This window comes from Scomber japonicus, chromosome 6 (genome assembly GCF_027409825.1).
Source record: "Scomber japonicus isolate fScoJap1 chromosome 6, fScoJap1.pri, whole genome shotgun sequence".
Taxonomy (NCBI): Eukaryota; Metazoa; Chordata; class Actinopteri; order Scombriformes; family Scombridae; genus Scomber; species Scomber japonicus.
In genome coordinates this window covers 25,301,512-25,319,306 of record NC_070583.1, presented here as the reverse complement: position 1 = coordinate 25,319,306, position 17,795 = coordinate 25,301,512, and the positions used below count along the sequence as shown (strand labels likewise).

The following is a 17,795-nucleotide window of genomic DNA, read 5'->3' as shown; positions in this document are numbered from 1 at the left end:
ATGTGTAATTGTGTCGATGTTATGTTACTGTTCGTGTTTTTCATGGGAGCTGTTGGAGCAGAGGAAGACACTGGGCACTGTAAGATGCTAGGGAGCCCAGAGTTTCCTCTGTTATCTAAGGAGGGAGACATCACTATTGGAGCAGTTTTCTCCATCCATAAACAAGTCTCAAACCCTCCGCTCTTCTTCACAGATGCTCCAGAACGTATCATATGCTCAAGGTATAGTTTGTTGTTTTGTCTTACCTATGTTGGTTTTCTTAACTTAAAAAAGTCACTTAAAGTCTGAAAACTGTGAAAATCTTACTTTTTTACCAGGATGAATCTCAAAGAATTTAATTTTGCTCAAACAATGATTTTTGCCATTGAAGAGATCAACAATAGCAGCTCTTTGCTGCCTAATGTCTCAATTGGCTATAAGGTGTTTGACAGCTGTAGTTCAACACTGCCTTCAACACGTGCAATAATGGGTGTAATCAATGGAGAAGGGAGGACTTTAAAGAAAACCTGCCGGTCATCTGTTCATGCTATTATTGGTGCCTCGGAGTCCTCGTTAACCATTGTGATGATACAAATTTCAGGGGTTTTCCAAATACCAATGGTAAATATGTGCTCCTTCTTGACTCTTCTCACCATGACCTTTTTTATCAAATCACATTTTATTTGGACATTCAGAGCTTAAATGACTTAGACTTAGATAACTTAGACTAAATGTTGGTAATATTGTGGTGGATTTTAGGGCTATGTCAGAATTAAGGTAGCCAGGGTTCATACAGATGCAGCAGATTGAGTCAAAGGTCAGATGTTGTATCAGACTGTATTTGTTTACATACTGTAATACTTGATGGTCAGTCTTGGAACACTGCATTGTTACTAATGTGTTTTCCCCTCCTATGTGTTTCTATTAGATCAGCCACTTTGCCACTTGTGCTTGTCTGAGTAACAGAAATGAGTACCCCTCCTTCTTCAGAACCATCCCCAGTGACTACTACCAGAGTAGAGCCTTAGCAAAACTGGTAAAGCACTTTGGCTGGACCTGGATTGGGGCAGTTAGAAGTGACAATGACTATGGTAACAGTGGCATGGCAACATTTATCACAGCTGCTCAGCAGCTGGGGATCTGTATTGAGTACTCAGAGGTCATCTCAAGGACTGATGCAAGTGAGTACATTGCCAGGATTGTCAGAGTGATCCGTAGTGGCAGTGCTCGGGTTATAGTTGCCTTCATCTCCCAGGGTGAAATGGACATTCTACTTGAGGAGGCTCTGAACCAGAACTTGACTGGGCTGCAGTGGGTGGGCAGTGAGTCCTGGATCACAGGAGGATATATGGATGTAGAGAGGTACTCAAGCATCCTCACAGGGTCTCTTGGCTTCACTATCAGAAAGGGAAAGATCCCAGGCCTCAGAGATTTTCTTCTTCAGGTTAACCCAAGTCAAAATCCTCAAAATAGCCTGCTGAAAGAGTTCTGGGAAGCCACGTTTGGCTGCAGTTTTCAATCCAGTATGCATGGTCAACCACAGTGCTCTGGCTCTGAGAAATTAGAGAATATTAATAATCCTTACACTGATGTGTCAGAGCTAAGGATATCTTACAATGTGTATAAGGCTGTGTATACTGTGGCTCATGCCATGCATAACATGTTAAAATGCACACAAAGGGTTGAAAATGTGGACCAGTCCTGTATATGGAGAGAAAATTTAGAGCCAAAACAGGTCAGATGTCATCTTCATAAGTAATGTAATTAATATGACTTCTTAAACAACCCCATGTAATTTAAGTTATTCACCACTATTCTCTTTTGGCAGGTTGTGAAATACCTACAAAGTGTGAATTTCACCCTTCCATCAGGAGAAAGCATATACTTTGATGAGAATGGAGACCCTGTAGCAACTTATGAGCTGGTGAACTGGCAGAAAAACCAGGCAGGAAACATTGTGTTTGTGGCAGTTGGGAGCTATGATGCTTCACTACCAAACAGGAAGCAGTTTACCACAAATGAAATAAACATAACATGGGCTGCTGAATCCCCAACGGTATCAGACCTGTTAAAATACTCATGTCTAGAATATTTAAATACTGGAGGTTGATTAGTATTTTTCTTTTGTTCTTAGTAGATTCAGACGCAGACGTGTACATTGCTTAAACTTCAGCTGGCTGACAACAACACTATCATGAACATTAATTTAATAAAATCTCTTTTTTTAATTTCACATTACTTGCTGTAAATAATAGCCTATCAAGAATTTTGTAGTGATCATTATTCCACAAACCATATTCAGCATTACAAATCGGCAAGTCAATATTGTTTATGAAATCATATGGGTCTTGACAAGATTTCAAATTAGATCTTCAAAATGAAAAGTGGTTTAATGATCAAGAATTTGAAGTATATTCATATATCGTAAAAACAGGTGTATAAGTTGCACCAGGAGATGCAGTCTATTTTGAGGGGTCTCATGCTGGGAAAAACACTTTTCTAGTTTCTTTTCTAAGACTGGTTATTTGAATGCACCAGTAAACACATATGTTTATACTCCAAAACTTTCTCAATTTACTTTTATTAGAACCACAATTAAAACACACATATTACACCTGAGACAGTGTGTCAGGTTGATGGTTAATGGTCCGGTACTGATTTGTTTAACTGAACTGGACCGGTATATTAACTCTGACTGGGTTCGGGTTATGCTACGGGTTTCAATTAAACCTTTTAAAAGAACACAGTAACTTTACATATTTCATACAGTGTCCAACATACAACATTAACAGGTCTATTTTCATTAGCTGCCGACACAGCTGTTTAATGTTATAGTTCATAAGTGTGGTCGCTCACATCATCTTTACGGTTATAGTTATTCTTAGTGTGGATGGCATTTTATATACATCATATCCAGATCCAACCTCTGTCTGTATTTTACTGGTGGATAGGACACTCCGATGTATAAGACGCACCCCACTTTTAAATGAAAAATATTGTATTATAGACGCACCGTCTTATACACCGGTTTTTAAGGCACTATGATGATGGGAAAATGTACTTTATCAATTGAAGTAAGATTTGGATTGGAGGAGAAACAAACTGTGAGTACTGATGAGCTGTGATTTTGTTACAGAGGCCTCGGTCTGTGTGCAGTGACAGCTGTCTGCCAGGTTTCCGCCAGGCTGTGATTAAAGGCAAACCCATCTGCTGTTTCTCCTGCATCCCCTGTGCTGCTGGGGAGATCAGCAACTCCAACAGTGAGAATAAGGCTTTTTTAAATACAGTCATTCATTATACATTGCTACAGAATCAGTGTTTTCTAGTATTACACATATAAGTCACTACATACAGTTGGTGTTTATTTTAATATAAACTTTGTGTTTCATGTTTTCAATTCAGATTCTGCAGAGTGTTTGCGATGCTCGCTGGAATACTGGTCAAATAACGATAATAGTCAGTGTGTTCCAAAGGTGATTGAGTTCCTATCTTATGGTGAAACCATGGGGGCCCTCCTCGCTGCTTTCTCATTGTTTGGAGCAGGTTTAACACTGGTGGTGTCATGTGTCTTCTTTCGGTTTCGTCACACCCCCCTTGTCAAAGCCAGTAACTCCGAACTGAGCTTCCTGCTGCTCTTTTCCTTGTCTCTGTGTTTCCTGTGTTCTCTGACGTTCATAGGCCGACCCACTGAGTGGTCCTGTATGCTGCGCCACACTGCATTCGGCATCACTTTTGCCTTGTGCATGTCTTGTATCTTGGCCAAAACCATAGCAGTGGTGATCGCCTTTAAGGCCAAAAGGCCAGCAAATACAGTCACTCAGTGTTCTGCTCCACTTCAGAGAACGAGTGTTCTCAGCTGTACTTTACTTCAGGTGTTTGTTTGCGTGCTGTGGTTAACTCTTGCCCCACCATTTCCTTACAAAAATACTGCTCATGCTACAGAAAAGATTATTCTTGAATGTGATTTAGGTTCACCTTTAGGTTTCTGGGCCGTACTGGGGTATATAGGACTCCTGGCTCTGCTATGCTTCATTCTTGCTTTTCTGGCTCGTAAACTGCCTGATAATTTCAATGAAGCCAAATTCATCACCTTCAGCTTGCTGATATTCTGTGCAGTCTGGGTCACATTTATCCCAGCTTATGTTAGCTCTCCTGGGAAGTTCACTGTAGCTGTAGAGATATTTGCTATTCTGGCTTCTAGCTTTGGCTTACTTTTCTCTATATTTGCTCCAAAATGTTATATTTTACTATTGAAACCAGAGAGAAATACTAAAAAACATATGATGGGGAGAAACAATTAAAAAACTTTACATTAGAATAGTGACACTAGAATGTATGCACTGTAATTGTTATTAAAAAGTAAGTAGGTTCTGCTAAATGCATTGAAGAGTTTTTGGGGTTTTTTCTGGCCACATTAAACGTGTAATTGACATAATATTATAGCATTGCATTTGTTTTATCAGTAACTCTTACTACTGCTAGTGCACTGACAGTATGACCTTATGAGCATTAATTTCCTGAGCAGTTTTGCAAACTTAATGCATTTAATATGCATTTTCCTTAAAAGCTCATCTATTAATCTGATGGAAATGTTCTCAGCTGTACCAAATTACATGTTTTGCATCCCTAAAAGAGCACGTAAGTAATACATTGTCTTACATTTACAAACAATTTGCAAACAAACCCAAAGGCGCTGATTGAAAATCCACATCTCTTTGAGATATGTATTAATTTTCCTTTAGAATGCTTTCTTAGTTAAATATTTGATGTGGAAAATAAAGATGAATTTGTTGTTTAATGTGAGAAATTTGCATCATTTGAGCAATGGAAACAATTTTTATGAGGAAAATAGATGCATTTTGGTCTTCATTAGGCTTGAAATCAAAAGTCGTTAGCAATGGGTTATGCTTTTTTTTTTTAAATGACGTAGAAATGTAGCAGGCTCTATAATAGGCCCATCAATCTGTAAGTCACACCACAAGTGCTGTCATTGGTTTAGAAAAGCTCAATATTCATTCCACCCTCTGGCTTTGAGATAGTTACAAGAAAAACCCTATAAAATGAACAGACTAGAGGGTTTTTGTCTTTGGGTAGTAGGTGTTGAGGTGAGCAACTATGCTTTTGATAGCAGATCTGCTCCTTCTTTCCCTCCTAGCTATCAGAGAAGTAAAGCCTGTGTGTCAAACATATGGGACAAAAGAACTGTCTCAGTTTTCTAAGGCAGGAGACATCAACATTGGAGGCATTTTCTCCTTCCATCAGAACCCAGTCAGTGTCAACCCAGCTCTCCAAGTCAACCCAGGAACAATCCAGTGTGAAGGGTAAGAGAAGGATGAGAAAAAACAACAACCTGTAATTTAAAAAAAGAGTGTTACTTTGTCCATGTTTTGGATGTAAACGTCATTTGTATGTGTCAAATTTTTAATATTTTGCTAAATTTAGGCTGGACCCAGGAGAACTTCAGTACGCTTACACTATGATGTTCGCCATAGAGGAGATCAACAACAGCTCGGAGCTACTGCCAGGGGTGACATTGGGCTATAGGATCTTTGACTCTTGCCCCAGTATCCCTCTGTCCATCAGAGCATCGTTAAACCTGATGAATGGGTATGAGAGTGGGAAAGGTAGCTGTGACAAGCTCTCCACTGTGCATGCTGTCATAGGGGAAACTACATCCACCTCCACAATAGGTATTGCACGCACCATGGGACCCTTTCATATACCTGTGGTGAGTGAGCATTCTCTGAACACACATTAACTGTCAAATTTGATTTGTTAGATGAGAACTAATGTAATATGTGCAAAATATTTTTTTACTTTTATCATTTCTTTACATTGTGTAGTGTAACATTTGGGTGATAAATACTAACAATGAACAATGTTGTATCTGCTTAAAGGGTACATGATTATGGATTGTTATTTGCTAAAGATAATCAAAACTGAGGGCATTATGATAAAAGAAGAGGTGTATGTGATTCTGCATTTACTGAGTGAATAAGCACATTTGATGATCTGATAACTATACACTAAAATGTATGTGATTAAATATACCATACTTTTACTATTATTATCTTTAAAAAGAAAATGCAGTAAGAAAAGTAATTTCACAGTATTAGAATTGATACGGCCTATAGTGAATACAGCCTAAATTGAGTGGCCACCAGCCGATGAACTGAGGTAACCCCTGTATAAAAATACTGAAGTCTCAAGGCCACACTCTGAAAAAAAGTGGATGGAGTGGGCATCATATTGATCGGTGCCAAGAAAAGTTGTTTTGAAAGGAAGCTGATTGGTTGAAACTTACTCGGCCAAAGGGGAATTCCCACTTTTCCATGATGGTTAGCAAAATTATCAGTATAAAAAGAAACATTTATCTGAGATCATTGTATCATTTCTGCATAGAGGATGTTTATTTGTCAACAAATAAAATTCTAACTGCATTCAGCTGGACCACTCTTGGTGATTTTCTGTTTGAATCTGGACTGTTAATTTATTATTACAATTGCTTTACATAGGGACACTGAAGACATCTGTCCTTATTGTATTTTCCTCTTATATTTTGTTTTAGATCAGTCATTCAGCGACTTGTGCGTGTCTCAGCAATAGAAGAGACTATCCTTCCTTCTTCAGAACTATTCCTAGTGACATTTACCAGAGTAAAGCACTGGCAAAGCTGGTGAAACACTTTGGCTGGACATGGGTCGGGGCTATCAGAACCAATAGTGACTATGGGAATGGCGGTATGGCCACTTTCCTTGATGCAGCTCAAAAGGAAGGTGTCTGTGTTGAGTACTCGGTAGCGATTTACAGAACTGATCCGAGGAAGTGGTTCTTAGAAGTGGTGGACATTATAAAGAAATCCACCTCTAAGGTAATTGTGGCATTTGCTGATGGCACAGATCTTGACATTCTCATCAAAGAGCTTCATGCTCAGAACGTGACAGGCCTGCAGTGGGTAGGCAGTGAGGGATGGATCACTTATCGCTATATTGCCTCTCCTGTAAACTATGCTGTAGTCCAGGGAGCAGTGGGCTTTGCAGCACTCAATGCTCACATCCCTGGCTTGCAGGAGTTCCTGGCTAACAGCAGGCCATCCACCACACAAGGGAATCAGGGACTTGTGGGGTTGTGGGAGACAATGTTCAGCTGCACCCTGACTCCCCACGCCCAGACTTCTGTTGCAGCCTGCACTGGGAAGGAGTCTCTGTGGGACACAAACTCACGCTTCACAGATGTTTCAGATTCCAGTCTGCTGAATAATGTTTACAAGGCCACATATGCTTTAGCTCATGCTCTGCACATGCTATTTACCTGCCATAATGGACAAGGACCTTTTGAGAACAATTCTTGTGCAGATAGAGAAAATGTAAAACCATGGCAGGTAAACATAAATGCATGATGTTTTTCAAAAATCAGAAATCTATGTTAATCGTGATCAAGTTAAGTAAGAACATCACTGTTTCCCTGCAGGTGCTGCATTACCTAAACCAGGTCAATTTCACCACTAAGATTGGTGAAAATGTGTTCTTTGATGAGTTGGGTGACCCTGTAGCACGTTATGCACTGGTTAACTGGCAGATGGATGAGACAGGTTACATACTCTTTGAAACCATTGGTTACTATGATGCGTCTCGGCCTGAGGGTCAGCAATTTGAAATGAAACCAGGTGTGAAAGCCATCTGGGCAGGCGAGAGTCCAAAAGTAAGTCAATGTAGGTGATTAACTCAATGTTTAAATAAAGATTTCAAAAAGTAATTAATCAGTTTCTCAAGGCATCATTATGAGTAGTTTTATGCATGTGTCTGAACATTATGATTAATTAATTTATCACTGTGATGCAGGTGCCGAGGTCTGTTTGCAGTGAGAGCTGTTTGCCGGGGACCCGTCGGGCTTTTGTTAAGGGCAAGCCTATCTGCTGTTTTGATTGCATCACCTGTGCTGAAGGGGAGTTCAGCAACAGTACAAGTGAGACAGCAGGATTCCTTGCCTTTACTCTAGCACTCACCGTGTTTCTGTTGGGCAAAATCACTGCCAGTACTTTACTGGTATATCTGAAGATGTGCGTGCTGTACAGCCTAAACATATTTATTCTTTCAGATGCAGTGAAATGTGACAAATGCCCTCCAGAGTACAAGACCAACGAAGAGAGGAATAACTGTGACTTGAAAGCTATTGAGTTCCTCACCTTCAGAGAACTGATGGGTATACTGTTGGTCACCTTTTCTGTTTTTGGGGCATGCCTGGCAATGACTGTAGCCCTGATATTTTTCCATTACCGGCAAACTCCAATTGTCAGAGCCAACAATTCTGAGCTGAGCTTCCTGCTGCTCTTCTCCTTGACTCTGTGTTTCCTGTGTTCTCTTACCTTTATGGGCAGGCCCTCTGTGTGGTCCTGTATGCTGCGTCATACAGCATTCGGGATCACCTTTGTGCTCTGTATGTCATGTGTTCTTGGGAAAACTATAGTAGTGTTAATGGCCTTTAAAGCTACACTTCCAAGTAGTAGTGTGATGAAATGGTTTGGGCCTACACAGCAGAGACTCAGTGTTCTGGCTTTCACTCTTATACAGGTTTTGATTTGCATACTTTGGTTAACAATCAATCCTCCCTTTCCTTTTAAAAACATGAATCACTATAAGGAGAAGATTATTCTAGAATGTGCCTTGGGATCACCCATAGGTTTCTGGGCTGTGTTAGGCTACATAGGACTCTTAGCTATGTTATGTTTTGTGCTTGCTTTTTTGGCTCGGAAGTTGCCAGATAATTTTAATGAAGCTAAATTTATCACTTTCAGCATGTTGATATTTTGTGCAGTCTGGATCACCTTTATCCCAGCGTATGTCAGCTCTCCTGGGAAGTTCACTGTAGCTGTGGAGATATTTGCTATTCTGGCTTCGAGTTATGGAATGCTTTTTTGTATTTTTGTGCCCAAGTGCTATATAATTTTGTTGAAACCAGAGAACAACACAAAGAAACATTTGATGGGCAAAGTGAATCAGAGAGCCTTTTGAGTAACTTGTTTAATCACAGTAATAGATTTTGTATTTATAATTATTCACATTTCATTACTTTAATTAGTTTACACTTCGATACTTATAAATGTGCACTTTCTTTTTTCAGGAAAATGTTTTTTTGAGCTCATGCTGTAACTACACTTAATTATACATCAGGCTACATATCAATGACCTGAAAATGTACAAAATAAACATGAGACCAAACAAAAACTGTACCTGTGCTTTCTATAATATAATGGTTATTTAATATTTAAAATGATATATCTTTGTATTTACACAATATATTAATAAAACTGAAATAAAACAATCAAACATTACATAAGATGTCCACTATGTTTTGTATTGTTTTAAAAAGAAGTCTATTAACTCCTCAGTACTTTCATAGTTCATTACAAAATGATACATATATATTTGCCTATAAAGGCTGATGATATTACTAAATTAGAGGCCTACTTGACTGCTGTGAAAAACCTCCTGCTTCTAAATTCAAATAAAACTGAGATGCTGATCAAGAAATAGTAACACTCCACCACTGTGATTTCACAAAGGGTGGCAGCCAAGAATCTTGGTGTTACGTTTGATCTGAGCTTCTCCTTTGATAAGCACATTAAATACATCACCAGTCTTCCTTGTCCATGGCTGACACAGACTCTAATACATGCATTTGTTTCATTCAAACTTGATTACTGTAATGTTCTGCTTTCAGGTTTGCCATTTACTAGTAATAAATGTCTTCAGGTGGTTCAAAATGCTGCAGTTAGAGTATTATACTAAAACAAGAAAATCTGACCATATTAAACCAATTCCATTCTCCCTTCCATGGCTTCTTATCCATGTTAGATCAGACTTTAAGGTTCTTCTGCTGACATATTAAAATACTAAATGAGCATGCCCCATGAAAATGCAATTCACATAATTTAATTTTCATTTCTAGTTTTCATTGAGATAATTAAAACTGTATTGAAGATTGCATTATCACTTTGCATAATGAATTGTGAATTGCCAAATGCATTTTCAAATTGCATTACAAAATTGAAGATTGAATTGCCATTTTGCAAAATGAATTGCCATTTGAATAAAGGTGCAGATACGCTTCCATACATATCTGTCTGATCTCATTAAACCTTTTATTCCAACTCGTGCTTTCCACTCTCAAAATACAGAAATCCTGAGTGTGTCAGCAGGTGGCCTCTGTGCTGATATCAGACAATCCAAATATGTTGAGTCCATTAAATCCAAATTTAGCATTCATCTTTTTTGACTTAACCAACAATTAGTTGCGAAATTTGTGATTTGTGATACTGGGCTATACTGTACAAATAAATTCTGCTTTACTTGATGACTTTTGTGGAAAACAACAGTACGCCACACTACACAGTGTCAGTAAGTCATGTCAGTTGGGCCTCTGTGTATGATTCAGCTATAGTATGAACTACACTGAGGCTTGAAAACTTGAGTCTGTAGTTATGATAAATAAATCACAACCAGAAACTGGAAGTGCATAGATGAGTTTTATTTTCTGCCTTCCACCATCATAGAAAGGTTTACAATATAGGTGTAAATTAGCTCCACCTCACTAATGAGCACCTCAAATCAGCCAGTAGCATGGAAATACATTATAGTTTTGGGGGGATTTTATCAAAGCTTTTACCATTTAATCAACACATTTGCTGATTTAAAAGCTACTCAACCTGGGTTTTAAAAAAAAAAGTCAACATCTATTTGATAAACTGAGCCCAAGAGATGCATCTCGTACAAGGGTCACTAGAAACAGAACATAGATGAGTAGTGTTAGAATAAAAAGAAAAAAATGTGTGTGGGATTTGTGTGATAAAATAATTAAATTGTTCTGTAGGGCATAGACAAATAAGGAGGGAGAGGTCTTTGTCTCTTTGTTAACAGAAAGTTATGAAAAGCATATTAATCTTTCCCCTTTATTTAAGGTGAAAAGATGAGCATGGGCAAACATGTTATGCAACAGTTACTGTCTTTGTGAATAGTGAGTGGAAGTGCTGGATGAGCACTGAGGGTTTTTAGCAGTTCCAACTGCAATTATCATCTGCTTTCATAAAAAAATTAATTAAACAACTATACCAAGCACATAATGTGACAATTTTAGCAAATAGTGGATGAACATAGTCGAGCAGTGGAGTAAGTCGAGACCAACACAGAGGCAAAAGGAGACTGAAGTCTGGACTTAAATTGATCAGGTGGACACAAACACAACTCCAAATGACTGCTAATGTTGCTATTTATGGTACCAACAAAAGCATATTTGTGTTTACAGTTCTGTGTGTTTCCGCCAAGTAACCACTGCAGGTTTAACAAACATGATTTAGAACCCATTCCATTACATTGTAAAAATGTTATGGAAAAAAGGAAATGTTTTGCACAAAAATGAATCATTTTTCAGATTAAGTAACATATTCAAAATAGCCTATGACACAAAAAACGTTTTCTATTGATACAGTATCTCCCTCCACATACCCCAACTTGTAGGTCCATGGAGATTAAAGTTGGACAGGTTTTTTTTTTTTTATATATGCCAGTCTAAAATGTATAAATACCAGTGCAAGCCTTTCATTTACATTAAGGTACATTTAATGCCACCCATTGGTTTACAGAATGACTTTCATGCAGAGGTGGCCAGAGAAGGGTTGGGCATTTTTACAGTTGTTGTTGGTGGTGTCTTTCTCTCAGGCTGAGGTGTCGGTCTGTAAGTACAGAGGAGATCCTGAGAATCCCCAGATTTCTAAGGATGGAGACATTATGTTGGGGGGGATCTTTTCTTTCCACAGCAGCTGGAAAGACAGAAAGGATACCTACATACACAAACCACAGTCACTGCAGTGTACCAGGTAAACAATGCAGTAGAAATGTATTTGGTATAAGTAGATTTAAAATATCTGAGAAGTACAAAAACAACATGGTTATCAATTGATATTCTCTGCTTTATTAATACTGTTAAATGTTTGCATATCCTAAGATGTTGTTTGTATTTAATGGTATCTATTTAAAACCTTCTGTGTACAGTTTGAATTTCAGAGCATTCCAGTTCACCCAGGCTATGCTATTCGCTATAGAAGAGATTAACAACAACACAGACATTTTACCTGGTATATCTCTGGGCTACAAGATCTATGATACCTGTGCCTCCATTACTAGAGGGGTGGGAGTTGCACTGGCCTTGGCTAATGGTAACGAAGATGCATTTGCACTCTCAGAGGCACCATGTAGCAGACCAGCGCAAGTTCAGGCCATTATGGGAGAGACATCTTCATCCTCTTGCATGGCTATATCCCCTGTCATTGGACACTTTCATATCCCACTGGTGGGTAGGGTAGGAAAAAACTGAAATGTATATTCTTGATGCAAAAAAAAATGTTTTAAAAGAAGTTTATTGCAGTGTGTAAATATTTCATATTTTTATCTTGGTACTTGAAAGAATAAATTGTTTCTTTCCTCTAGATAAGTCATTTTGCCACCTGTGCTTGTCTTAGTGATAAAGTCAAGTACCCATCTTTCCTAAGAACAATACCCAGTGATTACTACCAGAGCAGAGCTCTGGCCCAGTTGGTCAAGCATTTTGGTTGGACTTGGGTAGGAGCAATTAGAACAAATGATGATTATGGCAATAATGGCATGGCCACTTTCACAGAAACAGCTCAGCAGCTGGGTATCTGTTTGGAGTACTCTGTATCCTTCTTTAGAACTGATCCACCAGACAAAATAAGAAAGATAATTAACATTATCAAGACTTCCACCTCTACGGTGATTGTCACTTTTCTCTCTCACATGAATATGGATGTGTTAATACATGAATTGTCTTATCATAACTTGACTGGGTACCAGTGGGTTGGCAGCGAGAGCTGGATATTTGATTCTCAAATCGCAGCTATGGATAGAGATCATATTCTCGATGGTGCCATAGGCGTGTCCATCCCCAAAGCACAAGTCAGTGGCATGAGAGAGTTCATGCTGGATGTGAAGTCACTCAGTACATCTAGTAATCAAATGTTTACAGAGTTCTGGGAGACATTATTTAGCTGTAAGTTCAAGCAGACAAAGTCAGCAACAGGGAATCAGACAAAATGTACTGGAGATGAAGATCTGACTGAAATGCACAACAGCTTCACTGATATGTCACTCATGCCTATCTTTAACAATGTCTATAAAGGAGTGTATGCTGTGGCTCATGCCCTTCATAATATTCTTGGCTGTAATAAAACATGTCACACCAATGTGCAGCTAGATCCATTTATGGTAAGTTCAACATCAAACACTGAAATTAGTATTTTTATTGAATCACAACATGAAGAAACTATTAAATATGTTAATGCATCTCTTTAGATTTTACAACATATAAAAAGGATTCGATTCAAAACTAAGGAAGGAGATGAGGTTTACTTCAATGAGAATGGAGACCCAGCAGCAAAGTATGAAATTATAAACTGGCAGCCAACAGAAAACGGCACTGTGGACTTTGTGACAATTGGTCTTTATGATGCATCTTTACCTGCAGACAAACAGCTGAATATGCTAAATAAGTCTTTAATTTGGGCAGGGAACTCATACTATGTGAGCATCCATGTGATTGCTTTAACACTGTATAATGTTTGGTTTAGCATTAATATTTGTGGCTTTTAAACACAACATTTCTTTTTTTTTCATGCAGGTACCTTTCTCACTTTGCAGTATGGAGTGTTTCCCAGGAACACAAAAAGTTCTCCAAAAAGGAAAGCCTGTCTGCTGCTATGACTGTATACCTTGTGGAGAGGGAGAATTCAGCAACAGTACAGGTACTCTAGTAATATATATAAAGCAAATCGTTATTTATTTTATCGTAAATTTATGTTGGCCATGAATATTATTTTTTCTGCCTTTTTTTGTGATGAGATGCCAGTTATACAAAATGGCATTCTTTTCTATTTTGTTTTCAAAAATCGTTGTGAAGCAGTTTTTAAATTGACATTGAAATTTAAAAACTGTGTGATGATGATGAAAGGGTCATATTACCCACCAGGCTTTTAAAATAATTATGACTGAAACTGTAATTGATGAAAGAGAAGAGTTTGTGCTACTCAGGGTATTGATAATACAACGAAAAAAACACATGATTTACATTTTATGTCATGATTGTAAAATACAAAAGTACAAAAATGTAATACATCTATTAAATTATCTATATCAATATTTTTAGGACTGTAAGATTATTATATTATTATTATTTTATGTGGGCTGCTACGTCATGTATCTGTATAATGTATATGTATGTATATGTCATAAGTACATTTATCCATTATGTGTTAATGTGTAACATCTGTCTTGTTTGAACAGAGGAGATGCAATATAGAAACATACAAACAAAAGACTACAAGTCTAACACTTTCTTCAAAATTCCTTTTCAGATGCAGCAACCTGTGTGCGCTGTCACCCTGAATACTGGTCAAATGAATTTAGAGATGGCTGTGTAAAGAAGTACATAGAGTTTCTATCATATGAAGAGATTATGGGAGCGCTGCTCACAGCAGCATCCGTATTTGGAACATGTATGACTGGTGCTGTGGCGTTCATTTTCTTCAGATACAGGAAAACTCCAATTGTCAGAGCCAACAACTCTGAGCTGAGCTTCCTGCTGCTCTTCTCCTTGACTCTGTGTTTCCTGTGTTCTCTGACCTTCATAGGTCGGCCGTCTGAGTGGTCGTGCATGCTGCGTCACACAGCGTTCGGCATCACCTTTGTGCTCTGCATCTCTTGTGTTCTGGGGAAAACTATTGTGGTGTTAATGGCCTTCAGGGCAACACTCCCTGGCAGTAATATGATGAAATGGTTTGGGCCTACACAGCAGAGACTCAGTGTTCTGGCTTTCACTCTCATACAGGTTGTCATATGCATCCTCTGGTTAGCAATTTCTCCTCCTTTTCCTTTTAGGAATTTTAAAGAATTTAAAGATAAAATCATCTTAGAGTGTGCTCTGGGATCAGCGATAGGCTTTTGGGCTGTGCTCGGTTACATAGGACTTCTGGCTATGTTATGTTTCATTCTTGCTTTTCTGGCAAGGAAATTACCTGATAACTTTAACGAAGCCAAATTTATTACTTTTAGCATGCTGATATTTTGTGCAGTCTGGGTCACCTTCATCCCAGCTTATGTCAGCTCTCCTGGGAAATTCAGTGTTGCTGTGGAGATATTTGCTATACTGGCCTCCAGTTTTGGATTGCTCATATGTATATTTATTCCAAAATGTTATATAATTTTGCTGAAACCAGAGAAGAACACAAAAAAGAATATGATGGGTAAGGGTGCACCAAAAGCATTATGAAAACTGAATATTACATGATAAGATACACATAGTGTTGCCGTTTGTTTCTTTTTTAAACATAATACATTATCCAGAAAGTCAAGTAAACCTCTGTTTTATTGTACTGCAGTAGAGTAGACTAGTCTGCTGTATATGATTAAATAATGTGTGACATATCATATGGAAATAACATCATTATGCACTGTAATTAAATAAATTGCACATAATGTTAAATAAAGTTGGGAAACCTTTTTTTCATATTTCTGGTTTCTTATTTAGTACAATTTTTTATTATTTAACCTCTGGTCTCTCACGGCTTTAGCTTAACAATTATAACCTTCCCCTTGTTGTTTTTAAAGACCTGCCATGAGCTGTAGAATGGTTGGGCCTGGCCCGCAGAGCAGCATTGTCCAGGCTGCTCATACTCTGCTAATGGGGAAAGGACCACAACTAAAAGGCTCAGCAAACTGCCTTGAACAGGACAGATATAGAGAGACATGATACAGCTATGCACTGGCAGAACATTCTTTGACTCAACACTGGTACACTATAAAAGTAATGTGTATACTTAATGCCGGTCCTGGCCTCCCAGGGGCCCTAAGCAAAATTCTGCTAAGGGGGCCTGACCCATGAGCCAGCTGCCATATAAACCATTTGTTTAATTTGCCACACAATCACACCTGAGACATCAGTGTTCCCGCTACAATCCTCCCTCTTTTAAAACAGCACCATCTGTAATTCTAAGAATAAGTAGACCTATACACAACAGAATGAAGTATAAACATTTTTTATTGAATATAAGAAATATGAAATGTAAACAAATAATAAATCTGATAACATATAACATATTCAAATAATAAATATTAATTTAACAAATGTAATAAATATAGTATTTAAATGAATATTTCATTTCACCACAGTTGCCTATAACAACAGGCTGGGTGGAGTTCCATCCACTGTCCTATTAAATATCGCAAAGAATCTGTTATTGTGGGCCTCAGAACACCTCCTGTCTCTGAGTGTGCTTTACATTCTAGGCCCAGACAACAGGGGCTCTGACTTCATGTCAAGAGGAGGCCCTCTGGCAGACAAGTGGGTGCTGCACCTCCAATGAGGGACAGCAGATTTGCAGCTGGTTCAGGAGAGTTGAAGTGGACCTTTACCGTCTGCCCACTCTGGTTTTCCCATCCCGGAGGGTGGACACATTTGCACGCATGCCATAGTCAAGCCTTTTTTCCTCTTCATGTAAAAGACAGAAAAAAGTCCACATACTGTAGCACTAGTTGCTGTGATGTTTCAGTATTTACAGACCAAACTGTGACTGATAGCAGCAGATGTTGAAGTGCGATTTGCAAAAGCACACAAATATACAGCTTTTTGCACTGTGGCAGAGACACATAGTATAAGCACATATCTGAAGCATAAAAGATTTGCTTACTTTATTTTCTCCACTGGATGGAACAGAGGATGATGTTCTATTTCATCCTTACTGACCACCAGAGGCGGTGCTTCAAGCACTGAATGTCTCCATCATGCGCATGCGCAGGTCGAGTGTTAATACCCCAGTCACCTCTGACCCCTGATGACCGCGGTTAACCTATATCTTCCAGTGACATCAGATAATCTATTCCTTTTCATCTTCTTGCTTCGCAGGTAGACTGCATGTCACTGAGCTCTAGCTAAACTAAGCGTGAACTTCACTGCTGCTTTGTCGCAGGTAGCCTTGTGACAACTTGTCAGAGCTGTGAGCTGCAAGTCCTCCAAGGGCTGCAACGAGATAAGACGAGAGGTTTGTTGCAGTTTTTCGCAGATCATCGTCGGTTGGTCTCTACAGGTGGGCGGCTGTGGGCAGGAGCGGTCGTCCTCCAATTGGAAAATTGGTGGTTCGATTCCCGGCTCCTCCAGTCCACATGTCGATGTGTCCTTGGGCAAGACACTTAACCCCAAATTGCTCCCGTTGCTGTGCCAACGGTGTGTGAATGTGAATGAATGGTTAGATCCTTCTGATGAGCAGGTTGGCACCCTGCGTGGTAGCCCCTGCCATCAGTGTATGAATGTGTGTGAAAGGGTAATATGACATGTCATGTAAAGCGCTTTGAGTGGTCGCATAGACTGGAAAGGCGCTATATAAGTACAGTCCATTTACCATTTACCAGGTAGATGCTCCTGCTCCTGCTGCGGCCATGTTGGATCCAGAAGATGATGCGCTCTCTGTGGTGGCATCAGCCACTGAGTTCGCTGAATATGGGGCAGACGTGGTCAGCTCAGCCGGCTCCTGCCAGTGCTTTTGTCAGGCATGGTCCAGCCCCTGCCGCCTTTACTGTGCCTCCATTGGATGAATACTTGAGGGAGTTGCATGCATGATGGAGGGATAATAGAGCCCTCTCTCATGCAACATCTGATGGTCGGACCCTGGCAGCTATGCAGGATGCAGCCAAGTTTGACTTGGGCCGCAAGCCAGCGGTTGAGCCGACTATAGCTGCTCCCATTGTCTCGCCTTG

The 17,795-nt window shown here is 39.2% G+C and overlaps 3 protein-coding genes across 3 annotated transcripts; all 3 read left to right on the top strand.

The window, feature by feature from the left end:
• On the top strand, positions 1–4,280 carry LOC128360111 (extracellular calcium-sensing receptor-like). The gene is made up of 6 exons (XM_053320440.1): positions 1–221; positions 318–600; positions 908–1,714; positions 1,808–2,035; positions 3,116–3,239; positions 3,382–4,280. Exons 1-6 carry the CDS (start codon positions 1–3, stop codon positions 4,278–4,280), a joined length of 2,562 nt encoding a protein of 853 aa, XP_053176415.1.
• An 814-nt stretch (positions 4,281–5,094) lies between these two features.
• Positions 5,095–8,990, top strand: LOC128360882 (extracellular calcium-sensing receptor-like). Its single transcript, XM_053321430.1, has 6 exons — positions 5,095–5,300; positions 5,422–5,707; positions 6,548–7,360; positions 7,450–7,680; positions 7,821–7,944; positions 8,077–8,990. The coding sequence occupies exons 1-6, from the start codon at positions 5,095–5,097 to the stop codon at positions 8,988–8,990; spliced, it is 2,574 nt and encodes an 857-aa protein (XP_053177405.1).
• Positions 8,991–11,657: 2,667 nt separating this feature from the next.
• Positions 11,658–15,315, top strand: LOC128360883 (extracellular calcium-sensing receptor-like). The gene is made up of 6 exons (XM_053321431.1): positions 11,658–11,851; positions 12,027–12,324; positions 12,462–13,256; positions 13,344–13,571; positions 13,669–13,792; positions 14,402–15,315. The coding sequence occupies exons 1-6, from the start codon at positions 11,763–11,765 to the stop codon at positions 15,313–15,315; spliced, it is 2,448 nt and encodes an 815-aa protein (XP_053177406.1). The 5' UTR covers positions 11,658–11,762.
• The last annotated feature ends 2,480 nt before the right edge of the window (positions 15,316–17,795 follow it).